Source organism: Talpa occidentalis, unplaced genomic scaffold (assembly GCF_014898055.3).
Source record: "Talpa occidentalis isolate TD23 unplaced genomic scaffold, MPIMG_talOcc4v2.1 talOcc4.12, whole genome shotgun sequence".
Classification (NCBI taxonomy): domain Eukaryota; kingdom Metazoa; phylum Chordata; class Mammalia; order Eulipotyphla; family Talpidae; genus Talpa; species Talpa occidentalis.
Genome location: NW_023601212.1, coordinates 87,239,763 through 87,260,329, shown reverse-complemented (window position 1 = coordinate 87,260,329; position 20,567 = coordinate 87,239,763). Strand labels below are relative to the sequence as shown.

Here is a 20,567-nt window from a genome sequence, read left to right as displayed (position 1 = left end):
AGGGGATGCCACACACTAGCCCAGCCTGGAAGTCAGGAAGTGTGGACTAGAGCCCTGGGCGAGTGCCTGCTCTGTGCCTGGCCCCTGCTCTGTGCCTGAGCGCCCTCACTGTGGCCCCTGAGGACACACAGGGAAAAGACTCAAAGCAAGAAGTGGTTTTTATGGGTCAGAGGAGGAGCCTGGACTCCAGCCCACGTGGGAGCCTTCCCACTTTCCCCTGTGACTTCCCTGCCGCTCAAACACCACAGCTCTTTTGTGTTCAAGACACACACAGGGCACTGGCTGCGCGTCAGGCACTCTGCCCGGAGCCCCACAGACACAGGCTCACTTGATCTTCACACAGCCCTGTGTGAGGGCCTTCTACAGATGAGGCACAGAGAGGGTGGGTAACTAACTCAAGGTCACACAGCTACGAGTGACTTTGTGTCGGTCATGGCGACCTCATCGAGTTCTTAGATGAGTTTTTGAGGAAGTTGGCCCAAGTCGGAGGCTAGGGTCTGCAGGGGTGTTCTAGGCCAAATGGATGGAGACCCCATGTCATGATGGGACCCCAGCAGGTGAGGCGGTGGGGGGGTCCTCAAAGCTTGGGGGCTGCAGCCTCAGCTCCATCTCTTACCCATCAAGCACACAGAAGACTTTCCAAGTGGGTCATTGGTTCACTCGGCTCATTCATTTCATTAACAAACACCTGTTGGGCACCTGCTGTTGTTTGCCAGGCCTAGTGTGCCCCCCTGTTAGTACAGCCCAGCTGAGTGTCCCCGTTAGTGCAGACACAAACAGGAGATTTCAGATTTACCTTAGAGGAAATGAATCAGCGGGCCAGGTGGGGGCTCTGGCACTCAGACCTCAAGCCCTCAGCCTACCCCGCCCCCACCATGCAGGACTCAACTCTGCATGGCCCTCGTACCACCAGTGAGCTGGCAGGCTACGGTGGCTCCCTGCTCCAGGTGGGAAACTGAGGCCCAGAGAGGAAGTGCCTGTGGTGGAGACCATCCCTGGACAGGGGCGCCCCTTTTTCTTGACCCCTCCACCCCCATCTGCCTCTTCATATTCTGGCCTCTCTGTCCCTTTGCCTCTTTGCCTTATCTCTACTTTTCCTGTCTCTCTGTTCCCACCTTAATCCAGTCTCATTCATGACCCTTTTCTGTCACAGAAATGGGTGGGCACACCCTTCACTGCCTCCAGCCTGGAGCTAGGAGCCTGGAGCCCAGGGATGCCGTCCACCCTGGCGACGTATCGCCACTGCCCACCACAGAGCATGACCAAGGGGCCAGAGCACACAGAGCTGCCGAAAACTACAGAGCTGGTAGAAGCCGATGGGGTGGCAGAGCCGGATGCCCACGGCCCATCTGTGCCCCTGGCAGACAGCTTGGGTGGCTCAGCTGACAGCCAGGAGCGGGACCGGCCCTACGGCCTGGTGTCCATTGACACGGTGACCGTGATGGGTGCTGAGGAGGCCTGCCTGTGGCCCTGCACCTGTGGGGATGATGGCTACCCAGCCCTGAACTTGGACAGCAGCCTGGAGCCTGGTCCAGACACGGAGGACCCTCTCTTGGGCACAGGAACCACAGTCCTGTCCTGTGGCTGTGTCTCATCAGGGGGCCCTGCTAAGCTGGTGGGTCCCCGGGGCAGCCTTCTCAACAGGTTAACGATGCCCCTTGAAGATGAGGCCGGCTGGGCCCCAGGCCCACCCTGGGCTGACCAGCTGACCTCGGGGGTGTCTGACAGTGAGGCCGGCTCACCCCCAGCCGGCATGGACATGGACACATTTGACAGCGGCTTCGCGGGCTCTGACTGCGGCAGCCCCGTGGAGTGTGACTTCACCGGCCCTAGGGACGAAGGGCCCCCCAGGAGCTACGTCCGCCAGTGGGTGGTCATGGCGCCTCCGCCTTCGGGACTTGTGAATGAGGCCAGTGAATGAGGCTGCCTGGCCCTCCTGGGTCAGGTGTGTGAGCCAAGATGGTCACCTGGGCCGAGCGAAGATGCTGCCCTTGGTCTCCGGGCGGCTGTTGACACAAATGGCTATGGCTCAGGTGCCACTGAAGTGGCCATGTGTGGGCAATGCAAAGCCCACGGTCACTCCACGAGCCCCAGGCCACACGTGTGTGAGCCTCCACGAGTTCCCTGTGTACACGAAAACGTGACTGGGTGCACATGACAATAGCCCCCTGTGTTCCCGGCGCCTGTGGGCCCTGGGCTGAGAGGCTGGGACCAGGACCCCGCCTGAGACAGGCACCGAGCCAGCCCTCCAGGTCCTGCCTCAAAGTCCACACTTAACTGAGGAGGTGTGAGCCAGTTCCTAGATCTTGTAAACAAATGTTACCTCAGAAAAAAAGATATGTCTTTAAGAAGTCTGCCCGGCTCCTTATTGCCTTCTATGGGGAAGCGGATGGGGCTGGAAGAGCACCTGGGGGCCTGAGGCGGGAAGATTAAGGGGTTGTGGGGCATAATCCTGATTGATGCCTCCTGGCTGTGCCTCCCTTGGCCGGTCACTCTCCCTCTCTGGCCTGGAGTTTCCTCTGGACCATGGTGGGTGGAGCGGTGATTTGACCCAACGTGGGGAGAACCGGGTGAGGGCACCCACGTGCAGCGTGCAGCCCAGAACAGACCCTCCTTCCTTGGGCAGGCCCAAGGCTTGTGCTGGAGGTGGGTGGGGGTGAGAAACCAATCACAGAGGCTGCCCGCTGGCCCGGCCAGCCCTGGGGGAGGGGTAGTTCCAGACTTGAAACCAGGGGGCCTTGTCTCTTAGAAACACCCTCCTCCCACTGCATTTCCTTCTCTGGCTCCTGCTGTCCCTTTTAAAGTTCCCTTTATGCACCTGTGAAAGAGTGAGCACCGAGTGTGCTCATGGAGGGAGGCACAACCCCCCTGGGCCTCCCCTTGACACATTTTAGGGACCAGGTAGGAATCTACGCCCTTTCTCCTCCCCACCCCACCAGCATTTTATTTACTCATCCTGGGGAACTAAAGGGAAGTCAGGTCCTCCTGGTGGAGGATTTGTGAGAGAACCTGTTGAAATATGGATTAAGAAGCTATGAAAATACTTCTTAGCACTGTTTTGAAGAAACCAAACACCAGTTTTGCACAGGAACTAGATATAAATGTACACAACTCAAACTTAAAAAAATCTTTTCCCTATAAGGGTGCTCACATGTGCAGGTGCTTTTTCAAGACCACCAAACAGGGTTAAGGTGGCTGAGGGTGTGATTCGGTCACTGGTGCGCAGAGCCCGAAGGGAAATCCCCAGCCTGGAACCACCACTGTTCTCCCCAGAGGCCAGGCCGCAGGGCGGGGCCTGAGAGGCTGAGTAAGTCAAGCTGAAAGCATCTCTGTTACTCCTCTGTAAAATGGGGTGACAGAGAACACAAGAGTCCTCAGTGCCTGGCACAAAGCTGGAAAGTTCTAGAACACTGATGGTTTTACTAGTGGGACTACCCACCTGGGATGAGGGTGTGTAAGGCTCAGGTGGCACACAGCTGAGTGTGAAACTACAGCTCCTACCCTTGAGAACAGCCCTCACCATTCCCCTACATGGCCCTGGAGGCACTTCGGCTCATACTCTGCACCCCAACCCCTGTGGTTTTTCACACCTTCCTGGGGGCAATAGCCTCCAGGTGTCACATGAGCCACAGGCAGGCTCCTGGGGAAGTGATCTGACAGAGCTCCCGGCCAGGGGGCAGGGGAGCAGTGGGGAGACTGACGGAGGCCAGATCTCGGGTAGATGAGGTGGGGGAGGGGCCCCAGCCTGGGCCAGGTGTGGCTCCTTAACCACTCCATCTTTGAAAGGGGCTCATCTCACAAACACAGGGCCAGAGACAAGAGTTGGCCCACCCAGGAGGAGGGCTTAGCAGGAGGTACATGGGGGGCGATGGGTGCATCCGTATGGGTAGGTGGGTGGGTGGACGAGTGGTGAATAGTTGGGTGGATGGAGGATGGAGTTAAACATGCTAGAGACAAAGATGATAGATCAAGCTCAAGCTCCATGAGGCAACGACTTTGGCTCTTTTGTTCACTGCTTTATCCCCAGTCTAGTACATATTAGGCCCTCAATAAATGAATCCTCTCACCCCACCGCACCTCTGGCCTGTACCCCAGTTCTTGGATGCATAAATAAATAAATCTTAAAAAAAAAAAAAGGTGCGATTGGCAGTGCTCGCTTATTCCCAGGGTGTAAATAATCACACCGTAGCTATCACCCGATGACCCTGACGGTGGACTTGGGAAGAGGTCAGTTCAACTGACCCTCCTGGCTGGTCTGAGGCAGGGCCGCACACCCCTGGGAGCAGCCCAGGGGGTGTCAGGAGGGACCGGGCAGGGGGGAGCTTTAGGGAGGAGGCAGTGTCCCGCCCGCCGTTGAGAAATGAGCGGGAGGGTTTAGGCTGTGTAGGCAGCAGGAGGCGCTGAGCAAAGGCTTGGCAGTGCAAAGGAGTATCAAGCGCAGGAGGTGGTGAAAGCAATCCTTGCTCCCCACATCCAGCCAGAATTGCTAATGCGCCTCTCCCTCGAGGCAGGAGGATAGACAGCAACACCCTCGAACAGACGCCATGTTCTCCCGCCCCAGCCCTCCTCCACGTAGGCTCGGAGGGGCAGGGACACCCATTGGACAACGAAGGTGCGGCGTGGACTGGTCCCAATTTCTGCTGGAAGGAACCCGGGTCAAGAGGCCAGAAACTCTCAGCAACCTGACCTGTGGATGGCTATGCAGCATTCTCGTGGGGGTGATGACCCCAGCTCTTGGAGGGGTGATCCCCTGGCACAGACTTGTGACCCCAGCTGGTGTGCACTGTCTCCTGGGCCTGCTCAGCTGTCAGGATGGACTAAGATGCCTCTCCCCACTCCCAGCCCCTGCACCCGTGTGCAGAGCTCTGGAGGTGCTAGAGAGAACCAAGACTACAGCCCCCTGGACTTTTGAGGTACATGGTATGGAAACCACTGTGCCATTCACCCAACATTTCTAGCCTTGCCCTGCCTCTGTGTGTCGCTGGGCAGTAAAGCCAAGACCGGCTGGCGAGCCGCCCGCAGTGGTAGGCCTCACCACCTCGCCCACCCTCCTAGCCCAAGTCCCTCTCTGCCTAGTCACGTCGTTGCTCAAATGCCACCTTCTCAGGGGGACCTGCTCCGCCCCTTGTTCAGGACCACAGCGGGCAGCTGACCTCCTCTTGTCTCTTTCAATCACAGTTATTATGTGCTTCACACACCTTCCCTGGTGTGTGGTGTTTGCCGTCCACCCACTAGCACAGTAAGTCCGTCCATTTTATTCCCCGCCTCATCTCAGAGCAGCAAATGCCTGGGCCTGCCGGCCTGACCGCAGGACCAAGCTGCAGGGAAGCCACGGACAAGGCAGTGGGCGGGGGAGGGCGGGGACCAAGTCCAGGAGAAACCATCTGCCTGAGGGGGACATGCAGATGGAGCTGGGGGTCTGCCTGGAAGTCTTAAGTGGCATAAGCGACGCCCCCCCCCCCCCCCGCCCCATGGCTCATACCAAGGGGTAGTGGGGGCCTCCTGCAAAATGGCCACCAATTTGAGGGTTTATTTTAAAAATTGATGGCCCCAGAGAAGAAACCTTTGTGTTCTGCTAGATAGGGGTCCCCCAAAGCAGACCCCACCCCTGAAAGTGGGTCTTTCCCACTGAAGGCAGGGCTCCGAGGCCCGAGCTAGAATCCCAGCAGACCCAGTGATCAGCTTCCAAGCCGCAGCGTTTATCTTCCTTCCTGTGTGGTTTCCTCCAACCTGAGATGCGCGCGCTGATGGGACGACTCCTTGGGCGCCTGTGAGAACGGAGTTAATGTGTTTACAGTGCTAAACGCAGCATCTGGCACACTGACAGCAGCCAGAAAATGTGGTTTTGTCATCATTTCTATGGACAAGTCACCCCCACCCCAGAAAACGTTTGCTGGTCTCAACCTTAACAGACAAGAAACAGACACCAGGAGACCGAGGTGAACCAGCAGGGAACGAAGCTGCTGGGCTGCTGGTGCCACCTTCTGGTGTCGGCTGGATCTGGGCGAGTGTGGGCTGAGGGAGGGAGGGGCCCCTACTCTGCCGTCCAGGATGCTGTCAGGAGGCTTATGCACAACTGTCACAGTGACGCTGTGTGGTGGGAATATGGTGATGAGGACACGGGTGGACTGGCAGGTTCTTTTCAATTTAACAAGGGCTGACTTCTCCTTGAGTGGGTGGACCTGACTCAGGCACTGGGTGGTGCCGGGAGATCACACACATGTGCACACACGTACGAACACGCACACCACACACACATCCACATAGACGCCACACACACACACACACATACTACATATGCACACATCTGGAAACCCTTGGCAGAGTGGACCAAGGCGCTGAGGGCGGGCCGTGAGGGGCAGAGGACAGACATCATTCTGAAGTGAGGCTGGATGGGAGGACGGGGAACTGGGAGGCAGTAACAGGCTGAACAAGCTCTCAGGAAGGAAGAGGTAGAGCCCCAGAGGCGTTGTGGGGTCCCATGGGGGAAACAGGAGGCAATTTCAGGGTGGTGAGCAGAAAAGGGGATGACCCAGGATACCAGTGCTGGAGGCTTCACCTGGTTAGGAGGCAGCTCTCTGTGTGCTGACATGGGTGTCTTGGGGGTACCCCTAGGGGTTCAGCGCATGCTATATCAATAGGACCTCTTATATAAAATTGCATCGCAGGTTTTCATTTTCTGGTGGGGTGCATAAAATGTAAGCAAGTGCAAAAAAAAATCTGGGAGCTGAAGGAAACGGCAGGCTTCAGTCACAGCTGCAGTGCTTTAAGTGCTGAGAAAGGAACAAGTTAACTACGACTCCCGACTCAGGCGGTAAAAAGAATTAAGAGTAGGGGTGGGGAGGAACCAAATGAACATCGAGCCACACCCTCGTGCTAATTTAATTTGTTTAAAATCTTTCCTTCTAAGTGTGAATCCCTTCACACCTGGGCAAGCACATGTTAGTCTTCTACAGTCCCTACCACCCCCTCAAATTTAACTCAAGACCCCTTCCTATCACTTGTTACTGCCTGGCCCCACAGGCATCTGGGCTCATAGTTTCTGGACTGTGGTGCGGTTCCTGAAGTCCTTGGTGCAGAGCTTTGAAGGGCAGAGCGCCCCTGAATGGATGGATGGATGGGTGGATGCATAGATGAGTGGGTGCACGGATGAGTGAAGGATGGAAGGACGGATGGACAGACAGACCGGTAGATGGATGGGTGGGTAAAGGGCGAGAAGGGAGAACAGGACAGACTTGCACAGACAAACCGTGGGTTTGTCTGACACGGGTGTCTTGGGGGTATGCGGCCTGTGTGCATAGAAGCTCCATCTCTCCACTTAAGAACTGGGCATCCTATGTGCCATGTCTCACTGTAGGGTAAGGAAAAATATCAGGCTTTTCTGCCCTCCCGCCATCAGGATAGATGATGGATCCTTGTCCTGAATGCAGGCCTGATGGCGGCACCTGGAGTAGGGTGTGGGCATAGGTAGATGGGATTCAGCTGAGCTAAGACTGTGCTTTTAAGGGCGGCGTCACGGGGGACGCCAGAAGCAGCAGTAGAAGCCGAAACCGAAGCCGAAGCCGAAGCCGAAGCCGAAGCCGAAGCCGAAGCCGAAGCCGAAGCCGAAGCCGAAGCCGAAGCCGAAGCCGAAGCCGAAGCCGAAGCTGAAAGAGAAGCCGAGAAGCAGCAGAACGAACGCTAGAGAGCCCAGAGAGTGAAGACTTGCTGGGGGCTGGGAGGCCTGCCAGCCTCCCAGCCCCCCAGCCAGCACCTCTGCCTGCCATATGCCTGGTGAACCCCAAATAAAAAAACCTGCAAAACTACTGAGGACTCTGACTCCTCCTTTACCCGGTCTGCATGGGATCAGAAAACCTGCCCTGTGCCCAGTCCTGACCTTACACTCACCCACATGCCCAAACTGTCCTCAGCAAGGAGGCACAGACGTGAGCTGTGCTGACCTCCATTAGGCGCCTGCACTTGGTGTTCCTCAGCTCATCCTCCTGGGAGGGTGAGAATCTATCCCCATTTTTCAAACAAGATAACTAAGGCTCTGGGATGTAGGGTAAGTGAAAAGGTATCAGGCTTTTCTGCCCTCCCGGGACTGTAGGACACTCTTCTCCTTCACCCCGTCTGCATAGAATCCTAGAGATCCTGCACTGTCCCCGTCCTGCCACCACATTTGGCATAAGTCGGCAAGATGATCCACACAGATGGGTATGGAGCCCTCCGAAGACCTCTGGAGGGGCTGACGAGTAGCTGACCGAAAGCCTGTGGCAACGCTGGAGGCGTCATGGCGGCACAGCAGGTGGACAAGGTCTGGGAGCTACAGGACGAGACCTCGCCTGGAAGAGGAGATGGCCTGGGAGGACCAGCCAAGACCCCCGAGGCAGAATCGTCAGGGAAGAAAGGACCGCGATTCGGAGCTCACCAGTGCTGATGCAGGGGAACGGATGGACTTGAACTAAGGGACTTGGACTGACAATCCCGCCAGAAGGCGGAGGACCTTGGCAAGTTAACGTTATATTTTGGGGGCCCTGGGGATGGATGGTATCATTTGTAAACCCCAGGAGATGGGAATCTGGGGTGTAGGGTAAGGAAAAATGTTAGGATTTTCTGCCCTCCCGCCATCAGGATAGATGATGGATCCTTGTCCTGAATGCAGGCCTGATGGCGGGCACCTGGAGTAGGGTGTGGGCATAGGGAGATGGGATTCACCTGGGCTAAGACTGTGCTTTTAAGGGCGGCGTCACGGGGACGCCAGAAGCAGCAGAAGCCAAAAGAGAAGCAGAGAAGAAGCAGAAGCAGAGAAGGCCAGAGAGCCCAGATAGAGTGAGGATTTGCTGGGGGCTGGGAGGACTGCCAGCCTCCCGGCCCCCCAGCACCCCTGCCTGCCATATGCCTGGTGAACCCCAATAAAAGACCTGCAGAAACCCACTAAGGACTCTGACTCCTTCACCCGGTCTGCTGGATCATAGAAAACCTGCTCAGTGTCCTTCCTGCCCTTACATGGGGGTAGCCAGTGGGCGTCAGTGGCCAAAAGCAGCCTGTATACTGCCCAGCAGCCAGGCAGAGGAAAAGCCAACTGAGAAGGCAAAAGCTGGTGCTGAGATTTGGAAGCCATGAGCGGCTGTTACGCAGCTTAAATATGTTGAAGGCCGGTGAGTCTCTTAAAATCACCTGTGGGTGACGCCCTGTTCATTGCTGAGTGAGGGTGAGGAGCTGAGGAACCCGCCCGTGGGGGACGGGGACGGGTGGGGAGCGTGGCTGGTGGTGGAGCCCACAGCCTAAGAGGGGACCCAGGAGAGGCCGCCTGTGGAGCTTGTGTCCACGGATCCCCGGCCCAGGTGCTTGTGCAGTGGGGTGGCCTGAGTGCAGGGGTCTGCGAGTCTCATCGGCGGCTATGAAGGCCGAGTGTTGGAGCGACCGCAGACAGAAACCCTGAGGACCGGGCGATTACCCCCAAAGTACAGAATCGCCAATCCCAGAGTGAGTGTATCCTGGGGGTGGATGCGGTGTGTGGCTTGTGGCCGAGACCACAGCTGGAGAAGGCCAGGAAGCCTGACGGCTCCTGGCGTGTGATGGCAGATGTCTGAGCGGTTCCCCTCCCTCGCATGAGCACTGCCTTCAGCAGCAAGTGGTGGATCATCTGCTGGTGCCACTAATCTTGTCTTTTGCCACTAGGTTGGTGCCCTGCCTGGACTTATTTGTGTTCTGTTGTATTTTGTTGTTATTTTGTGATGTATACTATCTACTTTTATGGGCCATGGCTGCAGTGCTCGTATTCGCCAAGAGAAACGTGTGTATAACATATAAACTGTCCGCCAGAAAACCCTGAGGGGGTGGACTGTAGGTATGTAAAGTATCAGGCTTTTCTGCCCTCCCGCCATTAGGATGGATGGTGGATCCTTGCGGTCCTGAGGGCGGGCACCTGGAGGAGGGTGTGGGCATATGTAGATGGGATGCACCTGGGCTAAGACTGGGCTTCTAAGGGCGGCGTCACGGAGACGCCAGCAGAAGCAGAACCACGAGAGGAAAGAGAAGCAGAGAGACCACCAGGCAATGCCGGAGAGCCCAGACAAGAGTGGAGACTTGCTGGGGGCTGGGAGGCCTGCCAGCCTCCCGCCCTGCTCCCCCAGCACCCCCGCCTGCTGTGTACCTGGAAAATCCCAGTGGAAGCCTGCAAAAGCCACTGTAGGCTCCAGGACTCCTCCTTTACCCTGTCTGCTCGGGTCATAGAGAACCTGCACTGTGTGCCCTTCCTGCCCTTACAGATGTGAAAGTCAAGATGGATTCCCAAATCTGCCTGCCTTCCACCACACACTGCGTTCCCAGATAGAGGGTTTGCAACGACACTTGTTTATAAAGCAGATCCATTCATTTTCTACTTGATCTCAAAAAAACTCTCCCCAGGCCCTCCCAAGTCTTCCTGGGAACATCCATTCCTGCCAGTTCTGCAGCTAAAAGCAAGGAATCTCCCAGAGGAGCGAAGATTCCTTAAGAAACACAAAACTAAATGCGTTTTACTTCACTTTAATTAAAAAATAAATACATGCCAGGAGATTGTTTTTTTTAGTGAGGGGAAAGGTTGACAAAACAAAACCAACTAACTCCAAGCCTACAGGAACTCCTCGCTTCCAGCCAGCAGGTGCCTACTGGGGGGCTGCCAGGCGGAAAAAGGGCCTGCAGACTCCTCTTTGGGCGGCTCAGTTCTAGCCTGGGGTGAGCTTATCACTGAGGAAACCCTCGGCATCAGGGCACACCCCACTGTGACACCCCACCCACTAGGGCCCAGCCTCTCAGGGCACTTGGGCTTCTGGGGAGCACAGGGAGTCTGCCATGGTGGCTGTGGTTGGGAAGGTGAGGTATGCAAACCCCAGCACCCAGAGGTCCCTGCCCTGCTGGCAGACAATGAAGTACCGAGGTTCCTACACAAGGCTCCAGGGCTGGCCAGGCAGTTCTGCTCCCAAATGGCAGCCCCACATTGGGAGCCCTTGGAGGATAAGCCCAAGCTCAAACTCACCACAAGCCAAGTTCCACAGAGAACGCCAGGCAGCTCCACTGAGAACAGGTGACGAGGCTGAGCCCGGGAATGAGAGAAGAGCAGACTGACCTTGCAGTTGCTCTCCCCGACTCTAGGTTTGACAAAGGAGGGTCCCTAGGCCCAGGCCAGAAGCAGGCAGACGGGGGCTTCTCTTCCCCAGAGTTCCAGGCGGGAAACCACAGCAGGGACGGGAGGCTTGACACAGTCCTGTAAGCACCCAACCTCACCGGGCCCATGCACACGAGGGCATGAGCTCAGCCAGTAAAGCTGGCTCCCTCCTCAGGAGTCAGAGGCAGGAGAAGGGGCCTGGTGACCACCTGGGCCTCATAAGTGGACCCACTTGTTCCAGTTGACCTCGTGAGGGAACACACGGCCCAGCCGGATGGTGCAGTCCAGGGTAGGCTCGTAGAACACCGTGGCGCTCTCGTGCAGGCTGCAGGGCACATCTGTCCCCTCAAACTCCAGCTTAGAGAAGAGCGAGGGGGGCGCGGGCTTTCTCAGCAAGCGCTTTTTAATGCAGCCAAGGAACTGCAGGCCCTGGAGACACCACAGACAGGTTTAAAGGTGAATGTATGGTTCTTATTCTCTGTACCGGGAGCTGCTTCCTAGAACAGGGGACACCTGAACGTGGCCTCTAGGCAAGAGGAGAGAAGATGGTGACTGGCCTTTGTACGCTGGGACAGTGCAGTGCCAGGGCCATGGACTGGCTTCCCATGGACCAAAGCTGGCTTCCAGATGGGGTTGTTTGACCAAACATGCCAACTTCCACACTGAACTTCAAGCCTCCAGCTCCTATGAAGGAGCTGGGGTCCACGGGTACACTGAGCTGGGGGTGTGCGGGCCAACAATCCAGGCAAGCCAGGACAGCTGCCCTCGGGAGCCATGAGCTGGTCCCCAATTCCTCCACTACCCACAGGGCTCAGTGCTCACTGAATGGCTGCCCTTGTGGGCTCGGGAGCCCGAGTCTAGAGCAAGTGTCAGAATAAGGTCCTATAGACGCAGATACGAAGCCTGGGCAGCAGTAAGGAGCGTGCCGAGGGACAGCCAGGGGGCAAGAATCCCAGGGCAGGGGTTGGGAGGCTATAGGCTGAGAGAGAAATGTTGAGAACCAGGCCTGGGTGACCACAGTGCTAAAGGGCAGAGAGCCTGATGGAGGATGGACTGGTCAGCCTCTCCACAAGGCAGAGAAGGCAAAGAAGTTTAGTGGTAAGGGACAGCTGGTGCAGGGGACTCCTGAGGAGCCCGCTCTCTGCAAGGAAGAGATGAGCCAATCTCTGTATCTGCTGCCCTCCAGGCTGCCCTCAGCAGAACCCACCCAGCACAGCAGGGTCCAGGGAGCCAGGGAGCCTGGGGGACGCACCTGCAGCAGCTCGTGCACGGCGATGGGCTGCAGGACGCCCTGGTAGTGCTGCAGCAGGCAGCTCTCAGGGATGCCAGGCCTGGCCATGATGTGGTACAGCACCGCCTCCATCATGCCCTTGCACACCGGCGTGTTCAGGTGGCCATCCACGATGCGCCATGGGCGGCCGATGAAGGAGATGCTCTCGCAGTCCCTGTGGGGTGGGCAAACAGGCGTCCGGCTCAGGCTTCTCCAAAGGATTCCCATGAGCCCCGAGGACAGACTCCCCGGCCCTCACTGCCCCCAGCCCACCCCAGGCCTCCCGAGATGGGATCACACTCACTTTTCCAGCATTGCTTGGGACAGGCTGCCGGCCACGGCGCTCTCCAGCACACCTACAGCAGGGCAGGATGTGAGACTCGCGGTGAGGGAGGCGTCTCCTCCTCTCACGCGGCCATACACGCTCTGGGCCTAGGGGCCAAGCGGTGGACCAGAGGACAGCAACCCCGACCCTCGCGGCCTCCCCCCTGCACGGTGGGGCCACAGAGGCCACTGATGAAACACAAGCAAAAAATTGGAAAGGACCTCATGAGCAAGTGTGGGGTGGGGGGTCTGGTTCCCAGGATGCTGAGGAGCCCCACACAGTGGGGGCAAGTGAGCACCTCATCTTACTTCCAGAAGCCCTGACCACAGAGCTGTGTGGGTAAAGTCCTTCGGCAAACCGCCCCAGAGCAACCACACTTTGGAGACTGAGTGAAGAGGCCTGAGCGTGCAGGTGAATTGGCACACCCCACCATTCCCTCGGAATATGACCCCGGATTTCTGCCCCTACTTCCTGACATGGGCTGCCTGAGTAAACCCAGCTTTCCAGAATAGCCTCTAGCGCCTGCAGCCTTCTGCCCTCCACCGAGCATAACAGGCAAGACCTTTCCCCTCCAGGTTTAGGGAAGGAAAGCAGAAGTAAAGGCCCCTTTCCTGGCTAAAGCAGGTTCCCAGTTTGGGAGGACAGGGTGGGGTCAATCACCCAAGGAGAGATAATGGGTGGGGGGAAGGAAGCTGTGGAGACAGGGTTCTGTACCTCTGGGATCTTCAGAGCCCTCTGGAAGCTGGCCCTGACAGTTCAGGTGCTCGTGGGCTAGGGAGCTGGGTACCCCAACACCCTCTTGGTCCACCTGCCCAGCTTCTGGTGCTCCTTGGGGAGGGTCCCCTGTGCCCGCGTCTTCAGGAGCTACAGGCAGAGCAGGCACCTGGGTTTCTGCCCCCGCTTCTGCTCTGGGCTCAGGGTTGGGGGCGAAACGCACATCCTGGCGCGTGGGCCTCTTTGCAGGGGGACTCTGGGTACTGTCAGGCTCTCTACTCTGACACGCCGGCTCAGTGCTGGCGCAGCTGGCACGCCTCTTGGTGCTCCTGGGACCCTGAGAAGGGGGTGTCTGCTTCTGAGAGGGGCCACCCTCACTAGAAGACCCTTCTGCGGGTCTGGCCTGGGGGTCTTCTTTGTGAGCGTCAACATCCTCCTCTTTTAGCCGTACTGAGTGCAGGAGCCAGGGATGGGCATAGGCCATGGTCACCAGGCGAGCTGTGTTGCCGCCGACTTCCAGCACCTGGTGCTGCCCCAGGAGGTCCTAGGAAAAGCAGGGGGTACATGGGTCTGTGCAGGACCTAGGCACACCAGGGCTGGCGTCCCCCACCTGATGAGAGTCACCTGTCCTGACAGACTAGTGTCGGCTGCTGCTTTCACTACCCGTGCGCAGGGCTCACCTGTATGTAGTCTGTGAAGGTTCTGGTGCGATCATCATCTGTCTTCTCAAAGGCAGAGAAGCGTCTGCTCAGCTCCACCTTGTCTACCCCGAAGCAACCTGTGTCCGCAATGGTCCCCTGGATCTCCAGGGCAGCAGATACGTCATCAGGTGTGTAGCCAGACAACTCCAGCTGGCAAACAAAGTCTTCCAGGCTGCAGGCATCTTGGCTATTTATCAGCCTGGTGAACGTGTCAGGGAGGCAGGTGCTGCCCACAATAAGCTCTTCCAGAGAAGTGACTGCAGAGGTGAGGAAGAGGGTAGGGATCAGTCCTGACAGAAGCCCCCTTCTCACACCAGAGCACAAGCGATACCGAGGCAGGAGATGTTGCAGCACCAAGTCACTGCTCCCTAAACAGTGACTGGCCTTCGGGGCGGGCGTATGGGACTCCCTGGGGCCGGTGGAATCCTGCTGCTGCAGCCTCGCACTGAAGAGCACAGGGGTGGCCTGAGAACCCCAGAGCTCTGGAGGGGGATCCTCAACTGCGGCTGCCGGGCGACCTGGTACCCATGCATCCAGTGCTCCTCAGACACTGAGGTACAGGGCCAGCTTTCCCGCTTTCCCTGCGGTTTCTGAGACCATGGCCTGAGGCAGTCACTGCTGCTGCCCGGCCAGCCTCCAGAAAGGGCACTGGTGTGCTTGTGAAGCTGGAGCAGCACTGCCCAGCTCACATGTGAGAACAGAGGTGAGTCAGACTGAGGCAGGAAAGGGCTGGGAGGGAGGGGAGCAGGGCAGGGCAGGGCAGGGCCCAATATTCTTATTAAACAGAAGGAAGAGAGACTGTCTAAAATCCAGGGTGCGGGAAACACGGTGCTACGTAATCTCAAGTCCCAAAGATAATCTACACAGCTGAGAAGTGTGGAAAGTGGAGCTAAAGGACATGAGAGAGAAGGGCCAAGCCGAGCGCTCATCTTCCACAGTGTCAGCAGCTGATGCTTGACCATGTCATGGACATGTACCCTGGAGAGGTGTGGGCACCAAGAAAGGCTGGAGGGGAGCAGAAGGGCCTGGTGACAGGAGGGGGCAGCACTCACCAGCAGGCCCGATCTGGGTGGCCAAGGGGGTGCGGCGCAGCTGGAACTTCACCTGGCAGGAGTTCACCACGATGCTGTCATTGGGGTTGAGGTTGCGGATGCTGACGATGCCGGGGGCACAGTAGCCCCTCATCAGCAGGTAGTTAGTGTGGGAGGCCTGGGGAGCTTTCACCTCAATGTTCTGGCGCTTGCCCCCCGAGGCTTCATCCAAGTCTTCCTCTTCATCCTCTTCCTCTTCCAAGCCCCCATCCTTCCCTAAACTAGAAGAAGAAAAAAGACCTAGATGAGGAATACGAGCTTGTCTGCTACCCCGGCTACCCCTTCTGGGGCATACTTGTCCCTCCCACGGCAGCCTCTGGGTCCCCCTCAGCAACAGTCTGCGCCGTATGCATGCGCCTCTGGCACCTGGCTGTGAATACCAGCCTGCCTGCCTCTGGCTACTCACCCTCACCCACCTCCAGGCCCCCCTGTGCCCAACCCGTCCACACACCTGTGTCTCTGCAAGGGCTGCTCCTTCTACCTGGGAACCTTCCTAGTCTCTGCTCTTTTTTGCCCCTCTTTCCCCTAAATCCCACTTAACTCTTCTGTCCTCAAAGGCAATCCCACCTTCTGCACTGACCCCTCCTTGCCACCCTGTACAGGGCCTTCCCTTTGGCACAGCCACATCAGCCCCTCCCATGGCTCCGGTGTGCAGCGGCAGCAACCAGTGGTAACTCCGGGCCCAGTTCCCACAGCTGAGGCCCCACCTGGGTGCTCCCAAGGTGCCTCGTGCTGCTGACACAATGCACAGAAACTGCCAGGTTTGCTGTGTGAATAAGGACCAGATGGCACCACAGCCCCACCTGTGCCTTAGGCACAGAGCCCACCAGCACCTCAGCTCTTACCTCTTAATGACCTCATTCTCCACCAGTGAGCTGTCCACCACCACTATCTGCTCGGGGATCTTGACATCCACAGACACAAAGCCCAGTGAGAAAAGGGTCAGGGCGGCCACACAGTGTCCTCCCGGGTCATCCAGAGAAAACGCCACCATGCCACTTGTGGAGTCGTTACTCTCCTGGTCTTTGAAGGAAAAGTTATCAGGCTGGTCCACATGGTCGGCAGCCCAGATCCTATTAAAGAACTGGAACGATTCTGTGCAGACGGTGCTTGGAAATCGCCACGTGAAAATCCTACGGACGGAAAGAAGGTAAGGGCCTTGCTGGGGGCAGGACACGGAAAGCCTTCAGCTGCATGGGCTACAAGCATTTCAAAACATTCTGGTCAAAGCTAAACACACAGCTTCTTCCCAAAGGCCTTCTTTTCCATCTCAGACGATAATGTTGTACATCAATCTCTGGGTGTGTGTCCCTACTCCCTGGCCACTTTTAAGGAGTGTCTGTGTCTTTTCATCTAACCCAATGCCTGACCCTTGCAGGCACTCACTAAACACAGGCTGGGAAAGCTGAAGGTACTTTCTATAGTAATAATCCCTACACGAGGCAAGCCCTGAGCCCAGGTAGATCTGAGAGGACAAGGGTGTGTTCCATATCACTTCCATAAGGTGGCTGCGGAGGAAGCCTCTTTCCAACTGTGCCACTTCCATGATCCCATATCAGTAGAGAGAGGGGCCTACGGGCTACAAGAGAGGAACCCAAAGGTCTTCCTGATCTGCTCGCCACTGCCCAGGGGTTCACAGATGTATTCAAGGAAGGGGCTCACGGTCAAATGGACTTTGTTAGACTTGAACCCTATCTTCTGCTTCCCAGGGCATGGTTCTTTTGACTATGTCAGTCACCATCCAGGAAGGCAAAGGAGCCTGAGGGTCACTCAGGATGGTCATCTAGGAAAAGAGTGAGTGTCTGGACTAATGGGCATAGAGATAAATAGAAGCAACAAAAGTCCTCATTCAGTTGTATGCAGATCTCAGCCTCAGTGCAGATCTGAGGACTGGCCGGCAAGGAGACAGCACGGAGAGGGGAAGCCAGTCTAGGCAGAGGGCTGTTAAGGGCCAGGAATTTTCTATCAGGCTTCCTCTGCATGTGGTTAAGGAGACCAGTGATGCAAATGCCAGCCATGTCGGCTGCCAGCGGCAGCGGTGCACCTTTGAGGAGGGGCCCAGGAAGAGGGTCCTCACCATTCCAAACCACCAGTCAGACTGCAGACTACATGATGGCTTTGAAAGGATGTGTGTGAGCCTGCGAGACTGGCTTGGGGCAGCTCTGAGTGTGAGGATTGGGGATGGGTGCTGTGTGGGGGTGCGCTTTGATCTGGACCACTTATTCAATTAGAAACTCATTTTACCCAATTTGATAGAAGAAATGGAAACAAACCACCTGCGAGAACTAGTAAATGTCCCTAAACCCAATATTACAAGTGTCTGGGATCTTGGCCTCCTCCGCCAGGCCGAGGGCCTAGAGCCCACACTTACCTGTAGTAGGTCTGGGACAGCTGGTAGGACATGGGCACGAAGGGCAAAGACCGGTTTTTCTTTGGGCCCAGCGTGTGGTTGACCCGGCGCCGGTTGACCAAGCTCCTTTTCTGGTATTCCATGAAGGCCTTGACAAGAATCTGCTCCTTGTACTCGCGGTAGATGCAGAACGTCTGCGACAGAGTAAGTCAAGCTGTGGTTAGAGCTCTCCTGCTGGCTGGAGGGGAAAGCTGACAAGTGGCTGCACAGAAGCTCTAACTAATCATCTACGGGGCTTAGGGAGGACGAGCGGTCACAAGGGGGCCAAGGGAGAGCCTGGAGGAAGCCACAGTCTCAACCACTCTCAACCATCATGTCACACCTTAGACAACTGTGAAGGCCAGACAAGTGGACAGAGGGAAGGCTCTGTGCCCCATACCACCTATCTGGGCACAAAGACAGTGGGAGTCAGGGCAGAGACTGCTGAGACCAAGCACGCACTAGGTCTGGTTGATTCTACCCTCCAATATTCCCTGATGCTGTCCCCAATATACTGCCCCATGCAGCCATGTATGTCGCTTCCCACTAAGCCTGGGGGTGCTCTGCTTAAGCTGTGGTCAAACCTGGCTGCTTATTCTCCATAGCTAGCTTCCCCCACCCCAACCCTTCCTCATGTCCCTTGGAACCAAGTAACAAGTGCCGCGTGGAGCGCCCACCCAGGTCTGCACCAGAGTCCAGTGTTTCCCCAAGGCAACTGCAATCTCTGGGGTTGAGCCTAGGTCCAGGTGCTGAAAGCTGCAAGCGGACTCCAAGGCACCCCGACATTTGGGACACCAGTTGTCTAAATTCACCAGTGGAATTAGAAATAGTATCAGCCCTTTGTTTTCTGATTTCTTCTCTTACCTTCTAAACTGGGCTGATTTAATAATGCAAGCCAGAGAGTCGAGGTCTAGGATAAGATGATTAAATACAAGTATCAAGACATTCTACTGGGAGTATTTCCTGCCCACAAAAAGACAAGGGAAGCCCTAGCCTGGGGAGCAGGCCCCGTAGCTGCTCCTGGTGGGAGCCTGGTGGCCACACAGAACTGGGGAACAGCTGAGTAATCTTGGGCAGGTTTTTTTCTGAACCTCAGGTTTCCACACTTTAAGAGGACTAATATCCCACCTTCCCAGAGTCAACATGGGGTTGAAAGAGCTATGTCTCCCTCTTTCACGCTATTTGCTCATGATAAAGCAGCATGACAGCTCTGGTAAGTTCTCAAGAAACAGACAAGACTCACTGCCCACTGAAAGGCAGCTTTCCCGTTCAGTCATCTCTAAAATATCCACACATGTTCAGGTTACAACATGGAAAGCCACAGAGAGCTCAACACGCAGCTCCTTTGTCCTATCTCATCTCCTCTTCTGTCTTAATTTTCTCCCTTTAACTTTAGGCGTAAAACTTCAGCACGGGGAGGATTCTGGAGGTCACTGGGTCCTGTGCCCACACTTCAAAGATGAAAGAAGTGAGGGCTGAAGTCTCGGGGGAAACTGGGTGCTTGGATGGTGCAGCTGAGAGGAGCACCGGCTCCAGTGCAGAGCGACCCACCTGGAATGACTGACAGGACTTCATCTGGCTGTCCGAGAGGGCCAGTGTGCTCTGGATCAGGTTCTGGAGCACCAGGAAGTAGATGTCATCCACGCTGAAAGAGGGGAGCAGAGCGACATGAGACCACAGGCCAAGGGATACCGCTGTTCACAGAGGACAGGATCGATTCTCATTAAAACAATTTAATCTCACAATGGTGACATCAATGCCAGTTACTAGTCATAAATCTAAACAAAATAAATGATGGTTTTTAAAGCCTAACTGGTCAATTTTTATAGGAAAAAAGTTTTCATCTAGTGGGTAAAAGGTAACATAACCTTTTTTTTTTTTTTTTTTTAGAGGCATGTTTTTATTTATTTATTTGTTTGTTTGTTTTGTTTATACATGCACTGGGTACAGTCAGAAGCGCGGGAGGGTGAGAGAATTCACCAGAGCCAGAGCGGGGAGCAGAGCAGGCAGAAGGACCGAAGTACACTGCTGAGGGGAGCAGTGGGCGGCAGGAGAGGTCTGCGCGCCATGTGGGACCCTCCTCTGGTGGCCGGGGAGCAGCCGGGGATCGAACCAGCGCCGCAGAGGCTGCGGGCAGCTTCGCAACCCAGCGCTTTACCGCTGCGCCACCGAGGAGGCCCAAAGGTAACATAACCTTTTAAGCCTGTGGACCTTAACCATGTAAGGGTCCCCTGTAACAATTCCATGACAGGCTTACAGGACAACTAGCAGCTGTGGCTGGTCCTTATGTTTTCTTTCTATCCAATTCTAAACCAGCTTTTCCCCCAAAGATAATAGGCTTCTCACTGAACTACAGAACAAAAATCAAACTGAATATTAGTTATCCAAGGTGGAAAACATAAGCTGAGCTTTCTAACCGTTTTGCTTGGCAGTTCCGGTTCCCCAAGGTCTCTGAAGGCCAGGTCAGTGATAAGTTTGGTTATTTGGTTAGGGGTGAGCAAACTTCCTATGAAAGGCCCTGCAGTGAGCATTTTAGTCTTCGTGGGCTGGCCAGCCTCTGTCGCACCCTCTACCACTCTGTGCAGAGCGTGAAAGCAGCGCAGACAACACACAGAAGGGAGATGGCTGTGCCCCGAGAAAAATTTTACTGCCCCAAGCTGGCAGTGGGCTACACTAGGCGCCGCCAGTCCTCAGCCCAAGCAAGCAGCAGAAGGGGTGCGTGCATGCAGCACTTGCCTGTTAAGTTCGTCCTCTTTCCTGATTTGGTCTTTTTCGTCTCCAATCGCCAACACTCGGTACCTGTATAAGAGACGACAGGGCACGTCAGTGGGATGCGGCCGAGCTCCGCCAGCAGAGCCGACGCGCCTAGGGACGGCCATTTGTTGGCTAAAATACTACTCACTAAAGTTCAAACATGTCCATGTAAATTATAAACAAGAAAATACC

At 56.1% G+C, this 20,567-nt stretch overlaps 2 protein-coding genes across 3 annotated transcripts in view; one reads left to right on the top strand and one right to left on the bottom strand.

Annotated features, from left to right (window-relative positions):
• The window catches only part of IL21R (interleukin 21 receptor), a 28,841-nt gene extending 26,920 nt beyond the window's left edge, over nucleotides 1-1,921 (top strand). Inside the window, exon 9 of the mRNA XM_037508072.2 lies at nucleotides 1,154-1,921. Within this exon, the coding sequence (XP_037363969.1) occupies nucleotides 1,154-1,921 (768 nt within the window). The remainder of the gene's footprint in view (nucleotides 1-1,153) is intronic.
• An 8,556-nt stretch (nucleotides 1,922-10,477) lies between these two features.
• Nucleotides 10,478-20,567, bottom strand: part of GTF3C1 (general transcription factor IIIC subunit 1) — a 56,090-nt gene continuing 46,000 nt past the window's right edge. For both annotated transcript variants that reach the window (XM_037507388.2, XM_054693787.1), the window contains exons 28-37: nucleotides 20,358-20,420; nucleotides 19,173-19,266; nucleotides 17,604-17,776; nucleotides 16,078-16,365; nucleotides 15,194-15,453; nucleotides 14,121-14,398; nucleotides 13,441-13,984; nucleotides 12,706-12,757; nucleotides 12,384-12,576; nucleotides 10,478-11,560 (exon numbers count right to left, since the gene is read on the bottom strand). In XM_037507388.2, the coding sequence (XP_037363285.2) occupies nucleotides 11,348-11,560; nucleotides 12,384-12,576; nucleotides 12,706-12,757; nucleotides 13,441-13,984; nucleotides 14,121-14,398; nucleotides 15,194-15,453; nucleotides 16,078-16,365; nucleotides 17,604-17,776; nucleotides 19,173-19,266; nucleotides 20,358-20,420 (2,158 nt within the window). In that variant the 3' untranslated portion in view covers nucleotides 10,478-11,347. The remainder of the gene's footprint in view (nucleotides 11,561-12,383; nucleotides 12,577-12,705; nucleotides 12,758-13,440; nucleotides 13,985-14,120; nucleotides 14,399-15,193; nucleotides 15,454-16,077; nucleotides 16,366-17,603; nucleotides 17,777-19,172; nucleotides 19,267-20,357; nucleotides 20,421-20,567) is intronic.